Below are 22,723 nucleotides of genomic sequence, written 5' to 3'. Positions count from 1 at the left end.
TTTGCAAGAAACAAAAGTTCCGGACACGTCGACATCGGGCAGAAGCGGTCTGCTACCAGCTCCTCTCGTTCGGAGTCTGAATCATTAATCCCTCTTACAACCAACCCCGAGCATGAAGCGATACCACAGAGCCTATTACCCCATACTCTCGACCAGCCGGTTCAAAATCTATCGCATCCGATGACCATAATATCACCACAGTTTCAAGGACCACGCATTGAGAAACCAGATCTTTGGCTCCTGGCCCTTGAACGCTCCGAGCTTAGCAATGAGCAGTCGGAGGTGCTCCTCGGTCCGCCTTCCGGAACTGAGACCGCGTCATGGTCTCCAGTCCAGTTCGTGCAGGAAGTCAAAGATGTCACTCGCGACCGGTACGTCGAGTGCGAAAAGAGCGGATGGTTCGCCAAAGCTGGAGGATGCAAGGCCGTCATCAAGCAACGGGCCGGGACAGTACTCATGGCCGTACTCGAGCTCAAAGGTTTCGTTAGCGAGGGACTAAAGTACGATGTCACCGGATACGGTGCGACAGCATGGTCTATCATCACCTTTGGCCTACGGGTAGGTTTCGGTACTGGAATTGAATGCTCGTGATATTGACAATGCGCATTAGCTTGTGCAGAACGATCTCGACAGGACACAATCCATATTCGAAGCCTCCGCTTTCCTGGCGGATCTCCTTGCACGATACGCTAGTATTGAGCTGCATTATGGTGATCCAGAGATCGACGATTGGCTTCAACTGCAAGACAGTGTCGTCTCAGTATACGCGGCTGTACTGAGATACGCTTTCGAGGTTAGGAGCGCTTGCAAAGGTGGTCGACACGGTAGGCTCGTTGGGATGCATTTCGTGCTCCTCTACTAACGCGAGTCAGCTCGTTTCGTCGCGAGTTTTCAAGCCCTTGTGGAAGAACCCCTGAGTCTGCTAAAAGAAGAGATTGATATGCAGGAAGCCTCAAGTGCTCGCTGGCTTACACATGTAGCGCACCAATGTGAGCTTGCTACCGACTGGTTCGTGCAAGTCTGACTGCTGCAGATAGGAAGAAAGAATCGGCAGCACTTCTTTCTGAAGTTTCCGAGGTGCTATCAACGCTGAACGCTGTCTCTGATACGGTCGACCAGATCTTGATCATTTCACAGAGTACGTAGTCTGACTTGTGGTGATGGACAGACCCTAAACTGATCTTCAAGCCACTGAGGACGACAGGCTTCGTGACTGGATCTTCAAGGAGAAGATCGATAAGCACCAGAAGATACAGACTGATCTCCTTCAATACCAAGGATTTCTAAGCACCGGCGACTGGCTGCTCAAACATCGGGCCTTTGAGGACTGGCTGCGCTACCCGCAGCAATTCCTACTACTACATGGCAGGGGTAAGTATAGCTGTGGAGTCGAACGACGCAGCTCAAGTTCATGCTGACGATCTTAGCGGGCTCAGGAAAGTCCTATCTTTGGTTAGCAGCATCGATTTCTGAACGTGGAGCTTGGCTGACATTTAATGACTTGCAGTTCAATCATCATCGAATACATCCGAAAGCAGTATAAGGGAGACCTCCGTAAACTGGTCTTATACTACTTCATGGACGGCACCGCTGCAGATTCGGATCAATTAGAAGACATGCTGCGCTCTCTGATCAGGCAAATGATCACGATTGCCGGATCGATACCAGCATATGTACGCGAGGTTGAGAAGAACCACAGGCAGATGGGGTCCTTCCCGAAATTCGACGAACTCAGTGACATAGTGTGCCACTTGGTGCGAGAGAGCAAGCGCGATGTGTTCATGGTTATCGACGGACTTGACCATACTCTCGAGTCGATGCATCCGAATCGCAAACTGCTTCTGGGTCTCATCCGAGATCTTCAGCAAGACAATGAGGGCAATCTTCATCTTTTCGTATCGACCAAGCATGACTCCGATGTATGCCAGGCCATCCAGGATCTTGACACTGCAGCACCTGCGCTCGTTGACATAGACGCGCATGCCCAGGCAGACCTAGCCAAGTATGTTGCGTACCATATGGAGCACACTGTACCGCAATTCGCTCCGTTGCGACATCCGACTCCACTATCGGGCACGTTGACGGAATATATACGACGTACTCTGATGAAAACTAAGACCAGGTAAGTTTACCAACGATCACATCAGCCGTACTGTTGATTAACAGAGAGACAGCTCCTTTCAATGGACAGGTGCTGTTCTCAGGGAACTCAGCACATGTCACACTGATAGCCAAGTTGAAGAAGTCTTGCGAACTCTTCCTTCCACCATTGAGGCTCTGTATTCTCAAGCTCTGGAGAAAATCCCGCCCCGAGATCTGGAGATGGCGAGGTCAATCTTCATGCTTCTTCTGTGCACCTGGGGGGAAGCCGATGTAAAGCTGGCTATCGACTATACCGGCTTGACTTCTGCTTCCCAACTCGTGCAGATATGTTCCAGTACGTTAGTGCAGCTAAACCGGTCTAAAACCACCTTGGAATTCAGTCACCCGTCCGTGGAAAGCTTCTTGTTACCCGGTGAGTCGAAATGCCACGGAAAGGTCCATGGCCTCACGTTTGATTATTGGCAGCTTCAAGCTCATATGGCTTTTCGCTGCTTGGATCGATTGATCCTAGGGACTGAGGGGCCTTTCTTAGACCACTCGGCCATGAATATGCTACTATATGCCCGGAGAGCTTGGGAGATACCCGGCGCATCGATTCCACAGGACTTCATTGAGTCATTCGGGCGTGCCGACGCTACTGGTTTCCTCGCCTGGCGTCGCCATCAACATAGAGCCTGGAATCTCGGTGACGATCCAGTAGAAGAGCACTATCCAACTCCCTTGCATGTCTCCTTATACTGGTCTTATTTCAAGACAGCCCGTGCTATCTTGGACCTCGACCACACTGGATATGACTGCATGAGCATATTCGGCACACCACTGCAGCTTGCTGTATCCGGGAACCACCTCCAGTTAGCCACTGCGCTGGTGGGACTCGGAGCCGATGTCGATGCCCCGCCAGGGACAGACGGCTCCGCTATCTACAGAGCATGCTTCAAGAACGTGCATATCGAGATCTTGCAACTTCTACTTGCCAACGATCCAAAGACGACGCTGGATATGCCTTGTAAAGATGAGCAGGGTGTGGACTACGAGACTCCATTGTATGCAGCAATCGTACAAGGCAACGAAAGATTCGTCGAGCTACTGCTAAAAGCGGGTGCGAGCCCAAACTCTCGCAGGAGGTCGTACGGCAACGCCCTCCAAACCGCATCTGCTTTAGGACATGTGAGTATAGTGGAACTACTTCTGCAGTATGGCTGTGATCCCAAGGTGATGAGTGGCCCTTATGGTACGGCCTTTCTAGCAGCTTTCCATGGCACGGGGGACGACAAAGGCCATGAGAGAATTGCCGAAATTCTCAGCCCTAACAGCATCGCCCCCACGGCACACGGCTCATTGTGGAGGGAAGCTATCATCGCAGCGGAGGCAATGGTTACAGCTGATGGTACGACCGACAGGGGTTGGCTAGATGTCTGTTGCCTGGAGCTCTCTCGATATCGCCCGTATCTTGGCAAATGGAGGGCCGCAGGCGACACGCCGCGGACTACCATGCAGTGGAAGACTACATGGGCCTATCAATACACGGTGCTTACACACCATCTAAGTGATTCAATACAGTCAAACCTTCCTCGCGAGGATGATTCTGGGCTGTGGAGACAGATCAAGATAGGCTTCGACCGTAACGACGCTAGTTGGGGACTCAACACCAAGCACGCGTATTACAAACAATATTTTCGAGCTCTGCTCCATAGTTTCATATCTGAAGTAAGAAGCTCCCCCTAGATATATCATCGTGGACTGATAAGCCATAGTGGCGCAAGTTCTTCATGTTCGGCAGCGACCGATGCTTGAACACTAGCGAAACTGGATTCTTGGCCTCACTCATGACAGTGTGGAATCGGACTGCGCACTACGAAGACCTTTTGATTGAGGATAAGAAACACGGGAATAGCGCCCTCTTCCATGCGTCACTACACGACTTGTTCACGCATCTTGTTCGCGCAATGAATGGGTATTACTACTGGCATATGAATCACTTGGGCGAGACGGAGCTACAAAGCAGGGCGGACAGTCTAATTGACAAGCTTACGATTCTGGAACACAATACACACCTCCAAGCAAGTTTATACTTGCAGTCGAAACAGATTGAGATGCTTGACGGTATGCAGCAACAGCAAGACGCCATGACGGCCAAAATTGAGGAAGCTGTGGCTGTGAAGATGAAGGTGCTCGAAAAAAACATGAATCATGAGCTACGACTCCTACGAACGACTCTACTGAACAGCATCGCAACCCCATCGCAACCAGATGTGAATGGGGCGGACAACGAAGAAACCGATGCAATCGTTACGCCCGAAACTCGCGAATAGCAGGTGAGTGGAAGTGGTGGACCGAGCGGAACGTTCGCCTGCCAGTGATACAAAAAAAAAAGAGAAAGCATTTTCTGTCAGTACGGTGTCTGTCCAGAAAAACCAAACAGCAATCCTTTCCAGAAAATGAAAAGCAATGTCTATATGGCCGCTCTTATTGTTGACCCACGCCACCAATCTGCTGAAACACAAGCTATTCCAAGTTCCTCATACCTCAACCACCTTTCTTCTGGTATTCAGCTTAGATCCTGAGCTTGACCATGTTGTGAATGGCCCCATGCATCGGGTCACTGGACCTGAGCTCCGCGCCTGAGTCATTCTGGAGCCTCAAAAGCTTTGGCTGCAGCACAACAGTTGCTTTGTTTGGAAGATCAAGTAATGCTCGTCGGTCCTGAGCGCTGTCACTGTTGATTTGTAAATGCAAGCTGAGGGAAGTGCTCAGTCGCACGGTCAGCTCCGAAAGCTTGGGGAATTGATTCTGCCAATCTTGCCCTCCTGCCTGCTGCGGCGCATTGAGAGTAGCAGCTTTGTGGGCAGGCCGGGGACGGAGAAGCACCAGCCAATCGTTCTCCAACGACGGCTCTAGGCACTGTGCCGCGTTGTCAATGCGACGGTACAACTCCAGCTGTATCACCAGTTTGCGAACGTGACTACCGAACACAAACGGAGGGAAACGCCACTTGTCGTCAGCGCCCGGGGTAACGTGCCCCCAAGACACGCCAGAGCGCCGAACGACAAAGGTGTTGCCACTGTAGTACACTTGTGCGGCAAGGGCGTGCATGCGCTTGTTGACGAGTAGCAAAGTTGGTAGGTTCAAACCTTTCTCGATGGCTTTGTGGTTCCTTGCCATGATGTACTTGTTGGTGCTGAGGGCGTACGTGAGGATTTGGACCTTGAGCTCATCGGGAAGGGCGTCGAAGCCGACGCGAGTGCCGCCGGAGGGTATGTTCTGAGTCATTGTTAGCGTTGAAAGAGGGAGTTAAGCAGATGAGGTAGCCGTGAGGTTCGGCGTCTGGTGTATTGTGGCAGAGAGAGAAGGAGCTGGCGATATGAGTTGTTGACGTGCCAACTAGTGCGCGCGTCATGACCGCGCACGCGACAGGTGAGAGTCAAAAGCTACGGTGACCAGGGATTAGGCAGCAACCTCTGCGTTTGCTCTACATGCTCAGCTCGCAAGATAACGTCACCGTCGATAAGAAAAGCGGTGTCAGAGCGGGTCAGTATAGTGGTAGACTTTGGTTCACCTCTCTTTTTGCCTGTTCGTATCAATCTAGACTTGGACTTAGTACGAACTAGAGCGATTAGTATGCTATCCATCACTCTTCGTCGTTGCCAGCAGCTTCCAGTGTTCAATGATATCGGTGTGCTTATTGCAATAGACACGCGCAATGCTATTGTGGCATTCCAGCGTCAGGTCAAGTTCCACCTCCTTTGCCTTGAACAACGTCTTTGTGTCAGCTAAGCACGCTCTCGTTTCCTCTATCAATTCAGGCGACATACAACAGTCTTCATCGCCTTCTGTGAGATTGTCATCATCAAAGAAGTGGAAGCTGAGCTTCAGAGTATGCAGGTTCGTGAATCCAGTTTGCCAGGCATTGTCGTGGGGTGCCGTCATGAGCCATCTCGATCTCACGATTGGTAAAGGCAGGCCTAGTTCGTTCGATTGTAATACGGGCCTTGTTGCCTGCAGCATAAAGGCCAAAGGTTGCGAATTGCACAGTAGTATATGTTCCAGTCGTGAAACATCCATGGTGTAAGTCTTAACGGTAACGCGTAAGTGCCGAATCATGCTTGCTATTTCTGCAGGAGGGTAACGAAAGGTGACTCGTTGAGACGAATGAGACGGTTTCTCCTCGATACAGATTTCGAAGACATTGTTGTTGTAGTAAGCGGTCCGGGCCAGCCGGTACAGTTCCTTGTTCCGCACCTCATAGATAGGTTCCATATGTTTGCGGAAGATGACTGTATAGTTACTGTCTGGCACGGGGCTTTCAGGAATGTCACCAACGACAAAGCATAAGACATAAATTTTCAGCTCCTCGGGAAGGTGTGCCCATTGCCTGAGCGATGGAGACAATGTTGCTGTTGTGATGCCGTCTTGATCTTGCTGGGTCATTGTAGGTATATGACAACTTTGGATCTGGTTGTGACTCAAGGTCAATGAGCATGTCTTATACCATAGCTAGAAGTTTGCTCCTGTATGTCAGCAGGGCATATAATCTGCGGAATGACTGTGACCAATCCGCTCAGACTTCATGCTCAATGTCAGCGACCCTTGGCACCCTATGTAACCGCAAGCCACAGAAGCTGGCGACAAGCTCGATCTATGCCTGGTCAGTGCACGTTACGAGACGGAAGTTGAATGCTGTCTTACACATTGCTGGATTGTCTCCACGTCCTCCTTGCTGACGCCGATGCGCCTTGTCCCGCGCAAATGCCAGGCTGTCTCTCTCGGCAGATTTTGTATCATGATGCCGCTGAGTACGGTGAGCTCGGTCTCGACGTCGTTGAGGATGCTGTGATCGGATAGATAGAGGCCGTAGGTGATTTGCTTGCTCGTCCAATCTATACTGCGTTAGCTCAGTATCAGAAAGCGGCCAGGGACTACATGCCGAAATCCTTTTGTGATGCCAAAACGTTGTCGATGCCCTCCTGGTTGTGTTGGTATAAGCGACCTTGCCATGCTGCACCACGTTTTGAGTTCGCTTCGTCACACTGCCATCCCTCTCTGCTTGTTGTCAGTTTTCGCAATCGCCTGCTGACGACGCGTGACTCTATACCGGGAGAATGTATAATCCTTGTCCTCTGGCCTCGTAATGGCATCGATATCGAAGATGGCTTCCAGCGGCTTGCACACGCCCACGATGACGATGAGCTTGAACAGTGTCTCTCGTATCCTCCGCATCAACGCCTGACGCTGTTCGGGTGTTTGGCATTCGGGTCGCTTGATGAGCTCCTTGTAGAGCAGAGGCGCGAAGCCCGGCTGCCCGCCGCCTACCATCGCCGCGAGCTATAATGGCTTAGTCAATGCTCTCATCTGTGTATATAAGACATACCATACCAGAAGAACATACCACTTGTCATCTCCAAGTGACTGCGATGGGAACTTCTCCTCTATGGCCTTGAACAGGGCAAGAGCTTCGTCATCGGTTGGGTCGCGGGGTATCGGGATAGTGCTGGTCGACATGGTGTTGTTCGTGCTATTAAGGCGGAAGTCGAAGTAGGATGTCGCGCCTTGCGGGATGTTTGGTGACTGTCGTCATTGGGTGTTCCGATGGTCGGGATGGACAAGTAGGACCGATCGCGACTGCGACGCGTCTTCGGAGGGGCGCGTCGCGCTAAAGCGGGGTAAACCTCCACCCGTCACCACGCCCCACGGAGAAACGCGTCTTTCCCCGGGGGCAGCCTTTTCTCTCAAAGCACCCGCATACACGCGATAATAAGGCTGGAATACCTGAAAACCAGACTGGGTGGTATACTCATTTTGGATCAAACATGAATACAAGCGCTTCGTGCTATCACCTTCCCAACAACAAGCCCAAGACTGTCATCATCACAGGCGGCGCAAACGGCATCGGCGCCAAAACAGCCCGTACCTACCATGGCCATGGCTGCAACATTGTCATAGCTGATCTTCCTTCCTCCAGTGACGCTGCCAATGCCCTCATCACATCTCTCACAGAGCCATCACGAGCCCGGTATCACCCCACCAACGTCACTAGTTGGCACGATATAAAAGCTCTTTTTCGAGAGACGAAAAAGACGTTCGGTCAAATCGATATCGTTGTTGCGAATGCAGGGACGATGGAGAGTAAGGGTTTCTTTGACTTCGAAGTGGACGAAAATGGGGAATTGATGGAGGCGACTGAAGCTGGCAGGGTCATCGACATCAATTTGAAGGGCACCATGAACAGTGAGCTACATTGTCTCACTAGTACTCTCCTGGTCTATCTCTAACATTAGATAGCTCTCCGAATGGCTATGCATTCCATGAAATCAAACCCACCGGACGCGGACGGTGCACGAGGCTCTATTGTACTTATCGCCTCAACGTCCGGATACTTTGGCGGGACTGGAGTAGTTTCATACATTTCTTCTAAGCATGGCGTAGTGGGCTTATCACGAGCTTCACAGTCCGTTGCCCGCCAGCTAGGCGTCCGCGTCAATGTTGTTGCACCCTTCTTTACCCCTACGCACATCACCTCGGGTTACTCAGAGAAGTGGAAAGAGAGTGGTCTACCTGCGAACACAACCGAGGATGTCGCTGATACCATCGTGTCTACAAGCGTAGATCCTGCAAGACAGGGTCATAGTATGATGGTGAGTTGCAATGACTCGATATGTGGCGAAGAAGTAGTGCTGATCGAGTCACAGGTTGCAGGCAACTTGGTCAGAGAGATCGAAGAGCCAAGAACTACGTCAACGAAAGATTGGTTAGGAGAAGAGATTTCTGACATCATGACGAGAGGTGGCAAGTTTTTCAATGATTTGGGCGGTTACACGCTGCCCCAAGCACGATCTTGAGAGCTTTTGCGGGCTTATCTCACGGCCCACCTCACACAAGGCAAAGCTGAACAGGTCTACAGGCTACATGTAACCAAAATCTTGCAAAGTAGGTGACCTAACGTCAGCCTAGGCTCTAGGGTGTTCAGCTTCTCCTAGGTTGGCGTGGGCCTGTGATTTAGTGAAAGCTCGAGCAACATGCTGGCTGCCACCGCAAGTCTGCACTCATGTTATACCACTCACTCCTGCAGGCTTACTCTTAATCCCAAGCAATTTTCCCCTAAAAACTGTTTCCACTCCACCACTATCGACTCAACCAACCCGGCCTCTCCGCATTATGGAACTAAAATTGGTCGTTCAACCCAAACGCTCTATCAAGCGCTTTCTCGCTCGCTTCAGTCTTCCCGGCATCAACAGATTGAAGAAGTCGATTCGGTCCAAGCGCTCCATCGATTATTTCCTAGCTCTTCCAGATGAGCTTAAGTTACAAATTCTGCGCCTAGCTCTACCCAATCGACAAAAGTTTCGGAGGTCGTGTCACTGTCGAATCCGCGAGTCCTATACGCACGATGGACTCGCCTGTTACAAAGACTGCTGGCTAAATCTTGTGCGTGCAATCCCTGGGATGGCCGGAATGATCTATGAAGTTTTCTACGGTCAAAACACCATGGTCGTTTGCAATCCTTTTGCGATGGAGAATCGCGCTTTTCCGCCGCACTCAATCAATAAGTTTGTTCGGCATCTCCATATTAACATCACACTCACACTCAAGAGTCTGAACTACATATCTCGGCTAGCTAATGGCGATATGGGGTTTCCAGATCTACGCTCCGTGGAGATAGACATCGATGGTCGTGTTTTGCCGTACCTCCGATCGTCGGTAGAGGCAACCGAAACACTGGACCTCACGGACGACGAAAATGAGTTCCCGCCCGCAATCGAGGAAATGCGACACTCTCTCAAAGCTATGGCACCAATGCTTTTCCACACGCAGAAACTAAAGATCACATACAAACATGCCTGGCTTACTGTCACGGACCCTGTATTGATATGGATACGTACCCAAGTCTGCGATCCTGTGGAAGAGCTGCTATTGCAAAAGATTGCGATAGCTGAAGCTCAGAACAGCGATGCGAAGTTATGTCGATACTACCGCTCCGGGGAATCGCCTGAATCAGAGAAAGAATACGTGGATACGTGGCCCGAGAGAGAAGCGGTGGGTATACCTTTGTCTGACCGTGGCTTCGGGCGCACTTCAATCAAGCTTCTGATCAAGTAGATGAGAAGCTGAGTATAGATTTTGAACCGAAGTCGGCAGTGAGGCAATACCCCTGTTCGTTCTAGTATACCTACACACCGCCTTCGGTAGATAACTGCTGAGCTTGAATAAGTGTATATAACAACTCATTGGGTTCGTGATAAGAGTCACTGAATTGCCTCGTACGGGAACGGTCAAATAGTCTGTGACGACTTTGAATACCTCTAATTGGATTTTGACACCTCATATCTGGTTTCATGCTCCATAGCCCTACAGTCATGACATCGAAGTATCGTCGCCCGCGTCTCTCCACGAATCGCCTCATTCAATAGCAACGATGAGCTATCTGACTTGGAGATGTGCTCGCCCTACTTAATCGTTATCTGTAACACGTGGGTGTACTCGAACAACTCGCAGACCGGCCCATAAGGCCACACCGCGTCTTCGTCACCTTTCAGTATGGAGCCATCTTTGTTCCTATAGCAGCTATACCTCTCCGAAACATCCTCGTTTGTTCTTCCCTCGCTTAGGCTGATCTTGCTCAGTATTTTGTTTGCGAATGCACCTAGTATGCTTGCTCGACCCGACAAATCTCTCCAGCTGTCTCTGTAGCCTACGTTATCAGCATATGCGCAAGATACTGAGATGGTCTTGAAAGGGAATACGATAGACTCCATATTCTTTAAGACCACTGCGACATGCGGTACTAGAGGCTCGCTGGACCGACGTGTTAGGAGTGTAGGTTCTGTCGAGATGACTTTCATCCTTGCGGCCGTAAGTCTGATATCGATTTCGACGAGCTTCTCGAACCCAAGCTTCCCCGTCGCTAGCTGGCGGAGAAATTGTATACCCTCCTCAGTCATGTGTATGCGCACGCATAGTCGCGGAATTAGCGCGTTTATCCACCCCGGAGGGTATGGTATGCCGCCACGAGGAGAGGTCGTTATTAGGATCTTATTCTGTTTCAACAACACGTCGTATACCAAATACTTCAGTTCTGGAATGGCCATCAAGAGTGGCAAGACTTGTTTCGCGAAATCGAAGGTATGGAGCTGATTTCTCTCGAAATCCGGGCGAACAAAGAATTTGTTGGAAGGTAGGTACTCAGACAGTACCATCAACTTGATCTCGCCCGGTAGAGCGAGGAGAGGGGGGCGTGAAGTGGTAGTTTTGGGCATTGCCTCGACCGGTAATGTGACGAGACTGGAGCACCGATTCTGCTGGGCTTTGATGTCTGCTTGCTCCGTAGTATCGTCGTTTTGCTTATTCTTGTTCAGGAACTTGAGATTAGAGTTGATAGTTGGGTTGGTCATTTGTGAAGAGAACAAGCAACGCAATGGTGACCAGTCTTATACTAAGGGCGGTTGAGGAGCGTACGAATTGCAGTAATACTGAGGAGTACATTGACGAATCTATTTGGCGGGTCGTAGCTGCACGGTTGTTTAGGCTCCCGCGTTGGCAACTACGTACTGGCTCATAGCACCTAAGCAGGGACTCAAAGAGACACTGAGGCAGACGCTCATCCAAAGCGGTTCTAGCGTAATAGTGAATGCGATGCGCGGCCAATACCGCCTACACCGTTGTTGCGAATGTCCATGACCCGTGATGGTGCGATAATTTTACGGACGTGTGGTCGCCTTTGATGGTATCGGTTATGTCGCGGGATTTGCGCATTGAATGACCGATGCTATTGGGCGATGTGTAGGAGTAATAGACTTCACGAGGCGATCACAGGGTTCATTTTCGTCTTAGTAATCCTCGAGCGAGCTTTGGCCCGGTGACGTTTTCCACGACCCTCGGCAACACCACCTGCACCTTCTACAATCTGTCCAAACGCCAATTGAAGCCTCACGACAGACTCTCTGACCATGGCGTCCTCAAGACTAGTTGCTCGCTCATCGCGCGCTCTCCTCTCCCTCCCGCGCACCCAATGCCGCACATTCAGCATCTCCACCCTCCGTAGCAATGAGTTTGAAGCTCTCAACAAGCGCACAAACGACACCTCCGAGACGTACCGCAAATACCAGATCGAGAGACCTCTGAACCCTCACCTGACCAACACCACATCTACCATTGCCAATGAGATGCCTTCAATTGGCAATGACGCAGCCCCGCCCGAGTTGATCACCAACGCCGACGCCAAATTCGCACCCAAGGATTCTGTGCCCGAGAACACCGAGCGCATGACAGGCGGTACACAGGGCAGCAAGGACCAGGACGTTAGCGGAGCGAACAGCGAACTGGGTGTTGGCGAGATGGAGGGCGCCAAGTTCAAGGTCGAACCTATCCGCAGGACTGGCGAGGACGCGAACACCATGCGTGCGAGGTTATTATGTCCGTTCATACACTGCCCATTCCCTATTCCTCATGAAATACACGATTTGGTGACCAGGACGAAACATAGCTAACGTACAATCAGATCAGAGCCGCAAGAGGGGAACCCTAGAAAGTGATCTCCTCCTCAGCACCTTCGCCGACGCCCACCTAAGCACCATGTCTCCCTCCCTGATGCAGCAATACGACACCTTCCTCGACGAGAACGACTGGGATATCTACTACTGGGCGACTCAAGAACCCACACCTACGTCTCACGAGACAGCTGAGGGTGGTGGCGCTGCCATGTCCAACCCCAATGCGCAGGGCATGGACGCGACGGCACAGACGAAGCTGCCCGAGAAGGACGAGCGCAAGAGACAACCTGGAGAGGGCGAGTGGGCGCAGACTGTTGGAACTTTTAAGCCTGCGTACAGGCCTGTGCCTAGCAGGTGGAAGGGCAGCGAGATTCTCAGCCTGCTCCGGAAGCACGTCAACGAGCGCAAAGCGGGAGGCGTCATCGAAGGCGAAGGCACCACAAAACAGGAAGGAAAGGGTCTTGGCATGATGCCTGAGATCAAGAACTTCGACCAGTAAAGCAGAAATCGCGCCTTTGTCACCATCTCCTGTATAAATAATGCCCACAACTGCCCCTATGCTTTCTCTCCTGCACGTCTTCGGTCTGTTTCACTCACAGACCATTTGCGCACTTCTTCCAGCATCCTTGTCACAATCGTGCCACTTTCAACATGAACAAACCCACCCAGACAAAATACCATCCCCAAACCTCTTTCCAACACTACGAGCCCAATAAGGCACTCATAAGCTACTTGTTCCGGAACTCGTTCCTCCGCCCGCTCCCACGTGTTCCGCGGCATCCTAGGCTAGATTTCCTCCGGGGCTTTACCCCGGCCAACTTCCCCACACGGCAAAGCTCGCCTCGGTAGTTCATATGTTTCGAAACTGCGCTTTGTATAGTGGCACCGGGTGTTATTGGAGGAAGTACTATTGTTTATGCATTTTGTTTAGTGTTCTGGTGTCACGTTCAGATGCATACAGCTAACGGTGCAAATTGGAGGAGGGGATGCGTTTCCACATGTAGAGGTTTGTCCGTACTTCTAAAACGCCGTTGATCAGTAACAGGTTGCGGGATGTTCTCTGGTATATAGCTGCTGTCTCCTTGGAAAGGTAAGGGGCATCTATCTCAGTAGCGATCACTTTCCCTCACGATGCGGTTCACGTCCCTCCTCCTCTTTGCCAGCACGGCACTCGCAGCGCTCCCCTACAAAGGTGCAGACTGGTCCTCCCTCCTGATCGAAGAAGCAGCCGGTAAAAAATACAAAAATGCTGCCGGCACCGTCCAGCCCCTCGAAACCATCCTAAAGAATAGCGGCGTAAACACCGTGCGCCAACGGATCTGGGTGAACCCGTCCGACGGAAACTACAACCTCGACTACAACATCAAGCTCGCGAAGCGCGCCAAAGCAGCCGGCCTAGGCATCTACCTCGACTTCCACTACAGCGACAACTGGGCGGACCCAGGCAAACAAGTCGTGCCCGCAGCGTGGAAGTCGCTGAACCGCGAAGCTCTCATCAAGCAAGTCTACGACTACACGAAGAACGTACTCAACACCTTCGCTACCAACGGCATCGCCCTCAACCTCGTCAGTATTGGCAATGAAATCACACCCGGACTCCTATTTCCCATCGGCCAGCTCTCCGGCACCGATGGACCGAAGAATGTCGCTGCCCTGCTCAAATCCGCATCCAAAGCCATCAAAGAATCGACGATGAGCCCCAAACCCAAGATCATGATTCATCTGGACAATGGCTGGAAATGGGATACGCAGCAGTGGTGGTACGACACCGTGTTGGGCTCGGGCGGCGGGCTATCGGCTGCAGACTACGATGTCCAGGGTGTGTCGTACTATCCGTTTTACAACAGCGCTGCTACGCTGTCTGCGCTCAGTACCAGTTTAAACAACATGGCGAAGAAGTACGGTAAGGAGGTTATGGTTGTAGAGACCAACTGGCCGAGTTACTGCCCAAACCCGTCAAATGCTTTCCCTGCGGATGTGAAGAGTATCCCAATCAGTGTGGATGGGCAGACGCAGTGGATGAAAGAGGTTGCGAAGCGTGTGGCTGCTGTGCCGAATGGCAAGGGTACTGGGCTGTTTTACTGGGAGCCGGCCTGGATCGCGAACCCTGGGCTGGGCAGCAGCTGCGGGTGGAATCTGATGGTTGGTGACGATGGTAAGGTCATGAGTAGCTTGGCTGTGTTCGGCAGCATATGAGCGACACACTGTGGAGCCTACACCAAGATAAAAACATGTAAAGTAGGTGACCTGACGTTAATGTAGGCTCTAGACTTATTCAGCTTTTTTCTTGTATGAGGTGCGAAGCTGTAAATGTTGCGTACGTTACAAGTTCAAAGACACCACGTGTGGGACATTGTGACAGCCCCCACCTGCACGTTCTATGACATCAGCCCACTTTTGAATCAATATGAGAGGGCAATACGTAAAGTCAAAAGATGTAGTGGAGACAGCAGTGACGTCGATCAGAACATACTCATGGTCAGAGCCATCTTTGATGTTTGGGTGGTTTCATTTGAGTACATAGCAGTAAAGCAGTGCAGACTCCTTTCCCTCCCGTGTCAAAAAAGCAGCCCAGTCCATTCCGAATGTGCAAAGGAAGATGTGTCAGGGTTCGTCATGGCATCATATCCTTCCGCTAAATGCCTTTTCGTAACCTCATTGCGCCCGCAGCAAAGTATCAACCTACTGCTCCTCAGAGTAGCCCTCACCACCAGCTGGCTGGGCCTCGCCCTCGCCCTGCTCGGCCTGCCTGGCCTGCTCCGCGGCTTGCTGAGCAGCGATGGCCTTGGCACCGTAGTCTTGCGACATGGGCTGGACAACGGGCTGCTCCTCCTTGGGCTCGATGATGGTAACGGAGTCGGGAAGAGTCTTGGATGGGCCGGCCTTGCCCTCGGGATCGGAGCCGCGCATGATCTTAACCTTGATACCGAGCACACCCTGGCGGAGCAGGACGTGGCGGGTGGCGTGGTCGATGAAGTCCTTGGCAGGCTGACCGGAGTGGATCATGAAACCGTCCTAGACAACGTCAGTATGTCATTGCGATGCGTCCAACGTGTGTGTACGTACGGTGAACTTCATGCTCTTGGCACGGGCGGCCCTGAGCTTTCCGGAGACGACAACCTCGCAACCCTTGGCGCCAGACTCCATGATGAACCTCAGCACACCGTAGCAAGCCCTTCGGACGGCCAAACCATTGAGAAGCTTGTATCGGAGGGACTCGCACTGGGCGACGGCGGAGAGACCACGGTTCTGGACCTTGGCGGCGTAGAGGGAGACAGAGTTCTCGGGGAACTTGAAGCGCTTCTGGATGAGCGAGGTGAGCTCACGGATGCGGCGACCCTGCTCTCCGAGAACCTCCTGGGTGTGTGTGGCGCGGATGATGATGTCGGTGACGGTGGGGGTGACGCGGACCTCGACGCCGGAGTAGCCCTCCTCGGCCAGCTCGCGCTGGAAGAACTCGTTCAGCTCGGCGTAGAAAACACCGTCTGGTAGGGGTCATGTTAGCGACCGTTCTGTGTGCGCAATGTCCCGCGATCCTCGAATTCGACGTCCTGGCTTCGCAGGCTCTTTGCCATGCAGCAACACCAATGATCGCCGTCTCCTTCTATTCTCCGTCTACTGCGTGTGGGAAGGGTATATCGTACCAGCTACGAACTTTCTCCTCTTGGAGCTGCAGGCCGTCAGTACTCATTCCCGATTGCGCGTCATAGAGGCGTCCGGATAAACTCACATGGTGGTTTGAGTGGTGGCCATTTTGTCGAACTTTGGAAGGGCGTATCTGAACTCCGGGCGTGGGTGTTCAGAAAAGTCGAGCCGTTGTTGAAGTCGTAGTTGATGGACTTGGGAATTACAATATTAAGCGAGTGGTGTGGACCGGCGCTCGGACCACCACCACCACCACCGACCATGATTAGACAGCCCCTCCCTACCAAGAACAGCAGAAATAGATACCGTACTACACTATCTTTCCTTTCACATGTATTACCCGGTCAATTGAAGAGTATTCTCCAGTATCTCCCTCGCACGAAGAGGCGCTTTCGGGGTCTCACGATTAATGAATGTCAACGCACGTAGTTCATGTAGGCCTGATGCAAAAGATAATATTCGATGCCCGCGTAGCAGAGCTTACCCTGCGCCAACCAACGCCAATCTCATGCACAATATATACAGTATTCCTCGACCTCCTTGCTTCCATTCTTCTCCACAGACTAAAGGTGCTCGATCGGGCCTTCAGGTAGCAGAGGCTCAGCCTTCCTCTCAACACACGCCTTTAGCGGTGGGCGAATGAGGTCGTTGAACAAGAACGTGCCGTACACCAACAGAGCGAAACCTGCAACCTGGAGCCACTTGAAGGTCTCCCAGCCAAGGCCAAGCGACACAATCCAGATGAAAAGGGTGCGGCAAGTATCGATGGTCGAGCGTGAAGTGGCAGAGACGGTGCGAGTCACGGATAGACCGAAGAAGTTGAAGCCACTGTGGCGTGTCAGTAAGAGATAGAGTTGAGGGAGGAGGTTGGAAGACATACCCAATGCTGATCATAATCAGCACCGACGATACTGCGATAGCGCGGTAGTGCGTCATCTGGTACAATCCCTCTCTCGCGTTAAAGTAACCAGTTCCAATTGCGAAGTGTAGGATGATCATGCCAATGAGCGTAACCAAAAAGCCGAATACACCTTCCCAGCCGACAACCTTGATCGGCTCCATGGCGTACTTCTCCATGATCCTCTCTTCGAGCACAAACTGCGTCGCGGTGAAGATCTGCGCACCAGCAATGAGCAGTACACCGATGATGGTCATGGCAGCTTGAGTAGTGGCAGCCTGCGCACCAACAGAGCCAGTGGTATCATCGTGAATGGATTGGTGTCCGGGTGATGCTTTGTCGTCTTTGGTGATGGCGCCTGCGAGTCCAACAACCGCAACACCAGTAACGACAACAAAGAGCGAGAACCACTTGTAGAGCCCAAGATGGCGCTTGAGGAACCAGACACTGAACAGACCGACGAAAAGCACCAGAGCGCCTCTAGTCATCTGGTAGATACTGGCTGCGACAAACAGCAGACCAACGTTCATGAGCGTTGTTCCGGCAATGTCGCAGCATGCTGGGAGCGCCAACAAGAAGATGCTTCGTCCCTCGAGTGGTATCCTGCCCTCATCATCGGGATGCGCAGGCTTCAGCGGGTTGGCAACAGCGCCGGTCTCGCTATCATCTGAACCTGGTGTAGCAGCGCCATCGTTGTCCGGGATGGCCTCGTAGCCTGCCTTCGCGCTCGCGTACCGCTGGTAGAGGGTGAATAGGCCGATGACGAGCCAGCAGCCCATTTCGCCCACAAACATCTGTAGGGTCTGAAGGACGGGCTGTTCGAAGTGCTGGCGGTATTTCGGCGAGGGAGAGTCGCAGTTGTCGACGCATTGCATGTCCTGGTCGCGCGCAGTCAGTACCAGACTTCCAGCGAGTCGGCTGTGTGGGATGGTTCACATACTTGGTACTTGGTCAACAGTGTATTACACACACCTGTCAGCAGCATCATGGCCACCAGGAATGGCACTGCAGCTTTGACCGCCATGGTAGTGATGAGTCGAACTCCCGGAGCTCAGCGAGGCTTATCGGACGCGGTGTCGCAAGTGATGGATGGGGTATGGACAAAGAAGTGTCCAGTGTCCAGATGAACCTCAGAAGAGATGAAGGCAGAACAGAGTATAGATAGATGCAGCGACAGCAAGGTACTAGGCAGCTCTGAGCTGCGACCCGTGATGACTGTCGAGTGAGGCGCGTGAGGCTATGTGACGGGTGATGTAGCAGCTGCCTCGGCGATAAGAGATGGCGCTAACGCCTGCGCGTTCTCGACGATCCCTGGACGGAAACACCCTTGCAGCTGCGTCTCGTGCTGCAACTCGCCTTCATTCTTGCATCTACCTCATTCAAGGAAAACTTGAACACCATGGAGCCTACATCAAGATGGAAACATGCATAGTAGCTGACCTAACGTCAATGTAGGCTCCAGACCGGTTCGAGTCCGCGTTGATCCTCTCAACCTGTCTCACACTGGTTTGGATGATGGTGACGCGTGACCGTGTCGGTCACGCCCGTGCTTGAGGAGCTTTCCCGCTATCGGATCAATGCGCGGCTCGCGTGTGTTCCTTTTTGAAGACGCAAACATGGATTCAAAGGGTATCTAGATCTATCCAAAGGCACGCGCTTGTTGCAAAAATGACAAAGTCGACGTGTTCAATCCAAAAGAAACACACTTTTTTTGAGCAGCCTCAACTTCATGCCCACCCTACAAGAACCACCTGAACTCTGGGTTCTTAGGTCCATCCCTGAGCTTCTCAGTCGACACATCCCTAGCAGTGTGGTTGACGCCCTGCTTCGCGTTCCTCCTCTTGTTGTCTACGACCATATAAGCACCTAGTAGCGCGGCACACACACATCCAGTCGCGCCAAAAGCCGCAGTGGTGGCCAGCGCGGGAATGTACTCGGGCGCATCCTGCGGCCTGAAGATATTGGAGCTGACCACACCCATCAAGTTCGCCAGCGGCACACCAACGGAAGTAAGGGTAACACGTCGGTTCTCGTCGGCGACGTTGTTGTTATACCATGTTGAGAGGAGGACAGAAGGTGCGGATGTTCCCCAAGTCATCATGAAGCAGGCGAAGTATGCGACGGTAAGGGAGTGCTCCACGTCGATGGTGGCGTAGATGATGAAGCCGATGAACGTGAGCAGAAAGCCGAGGGCGATGAAGGGGAAGCGGAGACGTGTGTGGTCGGAGGCAAAGGCCAAGATGAGAAGCACGACAGCTCCGACGATGTTGGGCGCAACGGTGTAGAGGTTCGTCTTGATCTTGTCGTAGCCAAGTCGCGCCACAATCTGCGGCAGGAAAAGTGACACGGACTGGAGCGGTACACCCAGGCAGACCTCAATAGCGAGGAAACCGTAGGTCGAGGTCTCCTTGAAGATCCCAAGCGCGTCCTTCAGATCAAACTTTTGGTCAACGACCGATGAGGAGTCAATCTGGATACGGGTAAACGCGAGCTGCTTTTCCGATTCGTTGAGGAACTTGGCTTCGAATGCGTTCTTGGGAAGGTACCAGTAGGCGAAGAATGAGAAGCAGACTGTAAGCGCTCCCTCAATGATGAACAGGTAGCGCCACGAGTCGAGCTTCGATTCGATTTGGAATACGCCAAAGGCGAGAAGGCCTGAGAAAGCGTTCGCGATGTTGGATGCGGCATAAAACAAGGCCAGTCTTCTTGCAAGTTCGCCTCGGCGGTAGAAGGTGGTCAAGTAGTAGATGACAAGCGGGAAGAAGGCGGACTCAGCCATACCTGTATACTGTCAGTCATGTAACCTTTCGATGTCTCAATTCAAGTACTCACCCAAGAACCATCTCAAAGCCATCATCCCACTCCAGTTCTGCACACTGGAAGCAAGCAGGGTTGCGCTACCGAAACAAAACATCATGATCGGCAGCACGCGATGCGGTCCGTACTTCTTTCCCAGCATACCAATCGGCGGCGCAAAGATAACGTAAGGTACGTAGAAGATACTCAGCATGATGTTGTACTGGTTTCCAACAAAGCCGAGGTCCTTGTCCATGTTGTCCGTCTTTGCGTTGCCCAAGTTACCCTTGTCGAGCGCGTTGAAGAGGTACATGACTGCCAGCATGGGCAGTATCCGGAGGTCGAACTTCCATGTTAGGGCCTTCTCGTGCTCGTACGTGGGTAGGTGTTCGGTCGTGCCTTCGACTGGCACGGGCGCATTGGCATCTTTGGATGAGGAGAGAGATGCTGTGACTTCAAGGCCGTCCTTCGCAAGTTCGGGATCTTTGTTCGTCGACATACTGACAGGCCGAGAGTCGAGAAAGCGTTGTGATATTGTTGATGCTTGACCAAGTCCTAGCCTGGAGCGACGCGATCGAGCTGCGCTTCTTAGGCTGTCGTGAAGGAAGGTGCAATGCGACTCAACGTCGAACGAACCAACTGCGTCCACAAGCTTAAGTACGATCACCGCAAGCTAGCCTCTCCGATTATAAAATCTGCAAGAAATGCACCCATTCCGTGGAGTTACATGCGGCCTGAGGCCAAGCGCTGACGCAGCCGTTTATCCAGCCGTCGCACGGTGGTAGCGAGTGCAAGGTAACATTTCTCCGCTGTCTATCTCACGTCGCGCATGGTCCTCCTGATAAACTCCCTGCTCTTTCTGACCAATACCCATTATTTCGCCTCGTGTCGGGGCATACGTCCGGGGTTTGAGTGGTTCGGCAGCGATGCCTGTACGGAGGGATCGGCATGGAGGAGTGGAGGGGTTCATCCGAGATACCAGATACGGCATGATAAGAAAAGGCCCGTCACCATGCGGTATCGGAAGGATCCGCGAACATTGCAACTGACATCAAACCTGCGATAATATATCGGTGTACCTCTCGTATTCAGCTTTGCCGTACATGTACGATTATCGCGAAGTCGAGTAATCGTTTCGTCGTGCTGTCGTCTGCTGCTAGCGGAGGTGGAGTGGAATTCGGGGTTGTTCCCCGCAATGAGTTGCGGCCTGTCTTCCCCACTGCTATAACGTACTCAAAAGCCACCCGTTACTCCAAGTAAGAGACACCGGATATTGCATGCAGTAATTAATTGTTTTTTACACTTGACAGCGGGCCCATAGCATTCCGACGTACGAATATCCAGCCAACGCTGGACGCAAGGAGAACTAGACCAGCCTAATGGTACCAGGTTGAGACTCGAAACAAGTAACAACTTCTTCGGAGAGGTAGAATTGACCAATACCAATTCTTTCGAACGTCGGAATGTCGTCCCCAGTAGGATAGTCACTCTTAGCAGCATTGTGCTCGACCGAACGAAGACACAAGAAGGTGATGATGTTTTTTAGCTCAAAATTGTCCACTGCCAGTTCGAGAAGCTCCACTTCCATCGCTCGGCCAAGCGTAATATCGATATCGAACGACCAATTTGAAGGAGTATAACTCCGACTCGTGCCATCATCTTGTAGTATACTGCTCAGAACAACTAGAGAAGGCTTCTCATCCTTGAATCCCAGGTGAGCTGTTATACGTCTACCAGATATGATTATAGATCCAGCGTGAACTTCTCCAGTCGGATCCAAACCCTTTGGTGTGACGGAGACAGCCGCAATATGCGCGTGTCTTACGCGTTTTCCTCGATGCCTATACCAGGCAACAAACCCATCACTTTTGCGCGAAGCCCAAGACCAGCTAGGCGGTTGATAAAAGGGTGCTTTTGATGTATCCAGTTCCGTATAATACCATAGTAGGTCCTCCACTAAAGTATCCTCCCACAACCCAGCATAGTATGAGCAGTTCCGTACGAGTTGCATGGCCTTAGCGATCCCTTGGAGTGCAGTCAAAGTGTCGGTTTGGAAAGTGAGGTGGAGCGTCGTGTAATAGCACACGAGGTTGCGCCAGTCCCTTGCCATTGACTCGATCTTCTCGCTTGGGATAGGGGCGCCCGATGCGTTCATCGAAAGAAATCCAGATCTACTTCTCCTGCTGAAGCCATACCACAGGGGAGAATTGATCGTTTCGCATTCGCAGGTCCCTTTGTCTGTGCATTCCCAAAAAAGTTCTTCACCAGCAAAATGTACGACTCGTGGTGGTAGTAGACGCTCCTGCAAAGCCCAGGCTCGAGTCAATAGCGGCAGCTGTGAGAGGCCAAATCCTCTATGCAGCATTGCCCTACTGCTGTGGATCATGTGCACTTCTCCACACTTGTCGCGTACTCTGTGAAGATTGATCTTTCTGTGGGTTTCTTCTGTCGTGTATAAACCTACGTTGCAGTTGGCGGACTTAGTCGCAGCCAGCGTAATGAATGAGTTGGAATAGATGGAAGCCATCTTGCCGCCTTCATGACGCCAGTCATCGATATCGTCTTGCAATATGCACAATGAATCTATCCACAGATACTGCAGCCCAAGCCGCCAGGTGAGATCGACAGCATCCTTGAAAGTACGAGGCAATAAATGCCAAGGTATGTTGTCGCAGAATTCTAGCTCTGTTGCATGGGTTGTTTGTAGAGCCACGGAACCTCCCCAGCAGTGACTGAGACAGGCATAACACCCTCTCTCTTTCGAAGATGGTGTATACAGGCGAAGCTTCTGGTGTCC

The 22,723-nt window shown here is 52.0% G+C and overlaps 10 protein-coding genes across 10 annotated transcripts; 5 read left to right on the top strand and 5 right to left on the bottom strand.

Moving 5' to 3' along the window:
* Window positions 1–180: 180 nt before the first annotated feature.
* J4E78_003413 (uncharacterized protein) lies at window positions 181–4,415 on the top strand (the record flags this gene model as incomplete). Its single annotated transcript, XM_049364053.1, has 9 exons — window positions 181–558; window positions 620–824; window positions 1,034–1,138; window positions 1,189–1,371; window positions 1,428–1,452; window positions 1,508–2,122; window positions 2,175–2,437; window positions 2,615–3,810; window positions 3,858–4,415. The coding sequence occupies 9 exons, from the start codon at window positions 181–183 to the stop codon at window positions 4,413–4,415; spliced, it is 3,528 nt and encodes a 1,175-aa protein (XP_049224718.1).
* A 241-nt stretch (window positions 4,416–4,656) lies between these two features.
* J4E78_003412 (uncharacterized protein) lies at window positions 4,657–7,602 on the bottom strand (the record flags this gene model as incomplete). Its single annotated transcript, XM_049364052.1, has 5 exons — window positions 4,657–5,364; window positions 6,049–6,522; window positions 6,790–6,985; window positions 7,196–7,425; window positions 7,477–7,602. 5 exons carry the CDS (start codon window positions 7,600–7,602, stop codon window positions 4,657–4,659), a joined length of 1,734 nt encoding a protein of 577 aa, XP_049224717.1.
* Window positions 7,603–7,910: 308 nt separating this feature from the next.
* On the top strand, window positions 7,911–8,939 carry J4E78_003411 (uncharacterized protein; the record flags this gene model as incomplete). The annotated part of the gene is made up of 3 exons (XM_049364051.1): window positions 7,911–8,328; window positions 8,383–8,735; window positions 8,790–8,939. The coding sequence occupies 3 exons, from the start codon at window positions 7,911–7,913 to the stop codon at window positions 8,937–8,939; spliced, it is 921 nt and encodes a 306-aa protein (XP_049224716.1).
* A 646-nt stretch (window positions 8,940–9,585) lies between these two features.
* Window positions 9,586–10,197, top strand: J4E78_003410 (uncharacterized protein; the record flags this gene model as incomplete). The annotated part of the gene is made up of 2 exons (XM_049364050.1): window positions 9,586–9,591; window positions 9,691–10,197. The coding sequence occupies 2 exons, from the start codon at window positions 9,586–9,588 to the stop codon at window positions 10,195–10,197; spliced, it is 513 nt and encodes a 170-aa protein (XP_049224715.1).
* A 347-nt stretch (window positions 10,198–10,544) lies between these two features.
* J4E78_003409 (uncharacterized protein) lies at window positions 10,545–11,489 on the bottom strand (the record flags this gene model as incomplete). The annotated part of the gene is made up of 1 exon (XM_049364049.1): window positions 10,545–11,489. One exon carries the CDS (start codon window positions 11,487–11,489, stop codon window positions 10,545–10,547), a length of 945 nt encoding a protein of 314 aa, XP_049224714.1.
* A 555-nt stretch (window positions 11,490–12,044) lies between these two features.
* On the top strand, window positions 12,045–13,086 carry J4E78_003408 (uncharacterized protein; the record flags this gene model as incomplete). The annotated part of the gene is made up of 2 exons (XM_049364048.1): window positions 12,045–12,510; window positions 12,596–13,086. 2 exons carry the CDS (start codon window positions 12,045–12,047, stop codon window positions 13,084–13,086), a joined length of 957 nt encoding a protein of 318 aa, XP_049224713.1.
* Window positions 13,087–13,718: 632 nt separating this feature from the next.
* On the top strand, window positions 13,719–14,783 carry J4E78_003407 (uncharacterized protein; the record flags this gene model as incomplete). Its single annotated transcript, XM_049364047.1, has 1 exon — window positions 13,719–14,783. One exon carries the CDS (start codon window positions 13,719–13,721, stop codon window positions 14,781–14,783), a length of 1,065 nt encoding a protein of 354 aa, XP_049224712.1.
* A 486-nt stretch (window positions 14,784–15,269) lies between these two features.
* On the bottom strand, window positions 15,270–16,340 carry RPS3 (40S ribosomal protein S3; the record flags this gene model as incomplete). Its single annotated transcript, XM_049364046.1, has 4 exons — window positions 15,270–15,602; window positions 15,654–16,072; window positions 16,232–16,257; window positions 16,318–16,340. The coding sequence occupies 4 exons, from the start codon at window positions 16,338–16,340 to the stop codon at window positions 15,270–15,272; spliced, it is 801 nt and encodes a 266-aa protein (XP_049224711.1).
* Window positions 16,341–16,795: 455 nt separating this feature from the next.
* Window positions 16,796–18,154, bottom strand: J4E78_003405 (uncharacterized protein; the record flags this gene model as incomplete). The annotated part of the gene is made up of 3 exons (XM_049364045.1): window positions 16,796–17,060; window positions 17,113–18,008; window positions 18,071–18,154. The coding sequence occupies 3 exons, from the start codon at window positions 18,152–18,154 to the stop codon at window positions 16,796–16,798; spliced, it is 1,245 nt and encodes a 414-aa protein (XP_049224710.1).
* Window positions 18,155–18,868: 714 nt separating this feature from the next.
* J4E78_003404 (uncharacterized protein) lies at window positions 18,869–20,425 on the bottom strand (the record flags this gene model as incomplete). Its single annotated transcript, XM_049364044.1, has 2 exons — window positions 18,869–19,911; window positions 19,963–20,425. The coding sequence occupies 2 exons, from the start codon at window positions 20,423–20,425 to the stop codon at window positions 18,869–18,871; spliced, it is 1,506 nt and encodes a 501-aa protein (XP_049224709.1).
* Between the last annotated feature and the right edge of the window lie 2,298 nt (window positions 20,426–22,723).

The sequence above is a fragment of the Alternaria triticimaculans genome, assembly GCF_023758025.1.
Source record: "Alternaria triticimaculans strain BMP 0046 chromosome Unknown scaffold_3, whole genome shotgun sequence".
Lineage (NCBI taxonomy): Eukaryota > Fungi > Ascomycota > Dothideomycetes > Pleosporales > Pleosporaceae > Alternaria > Alternaria triticimaculans.
This window is presented reverse-complemented; position numbering and strand designations above follow the sequence as displayed.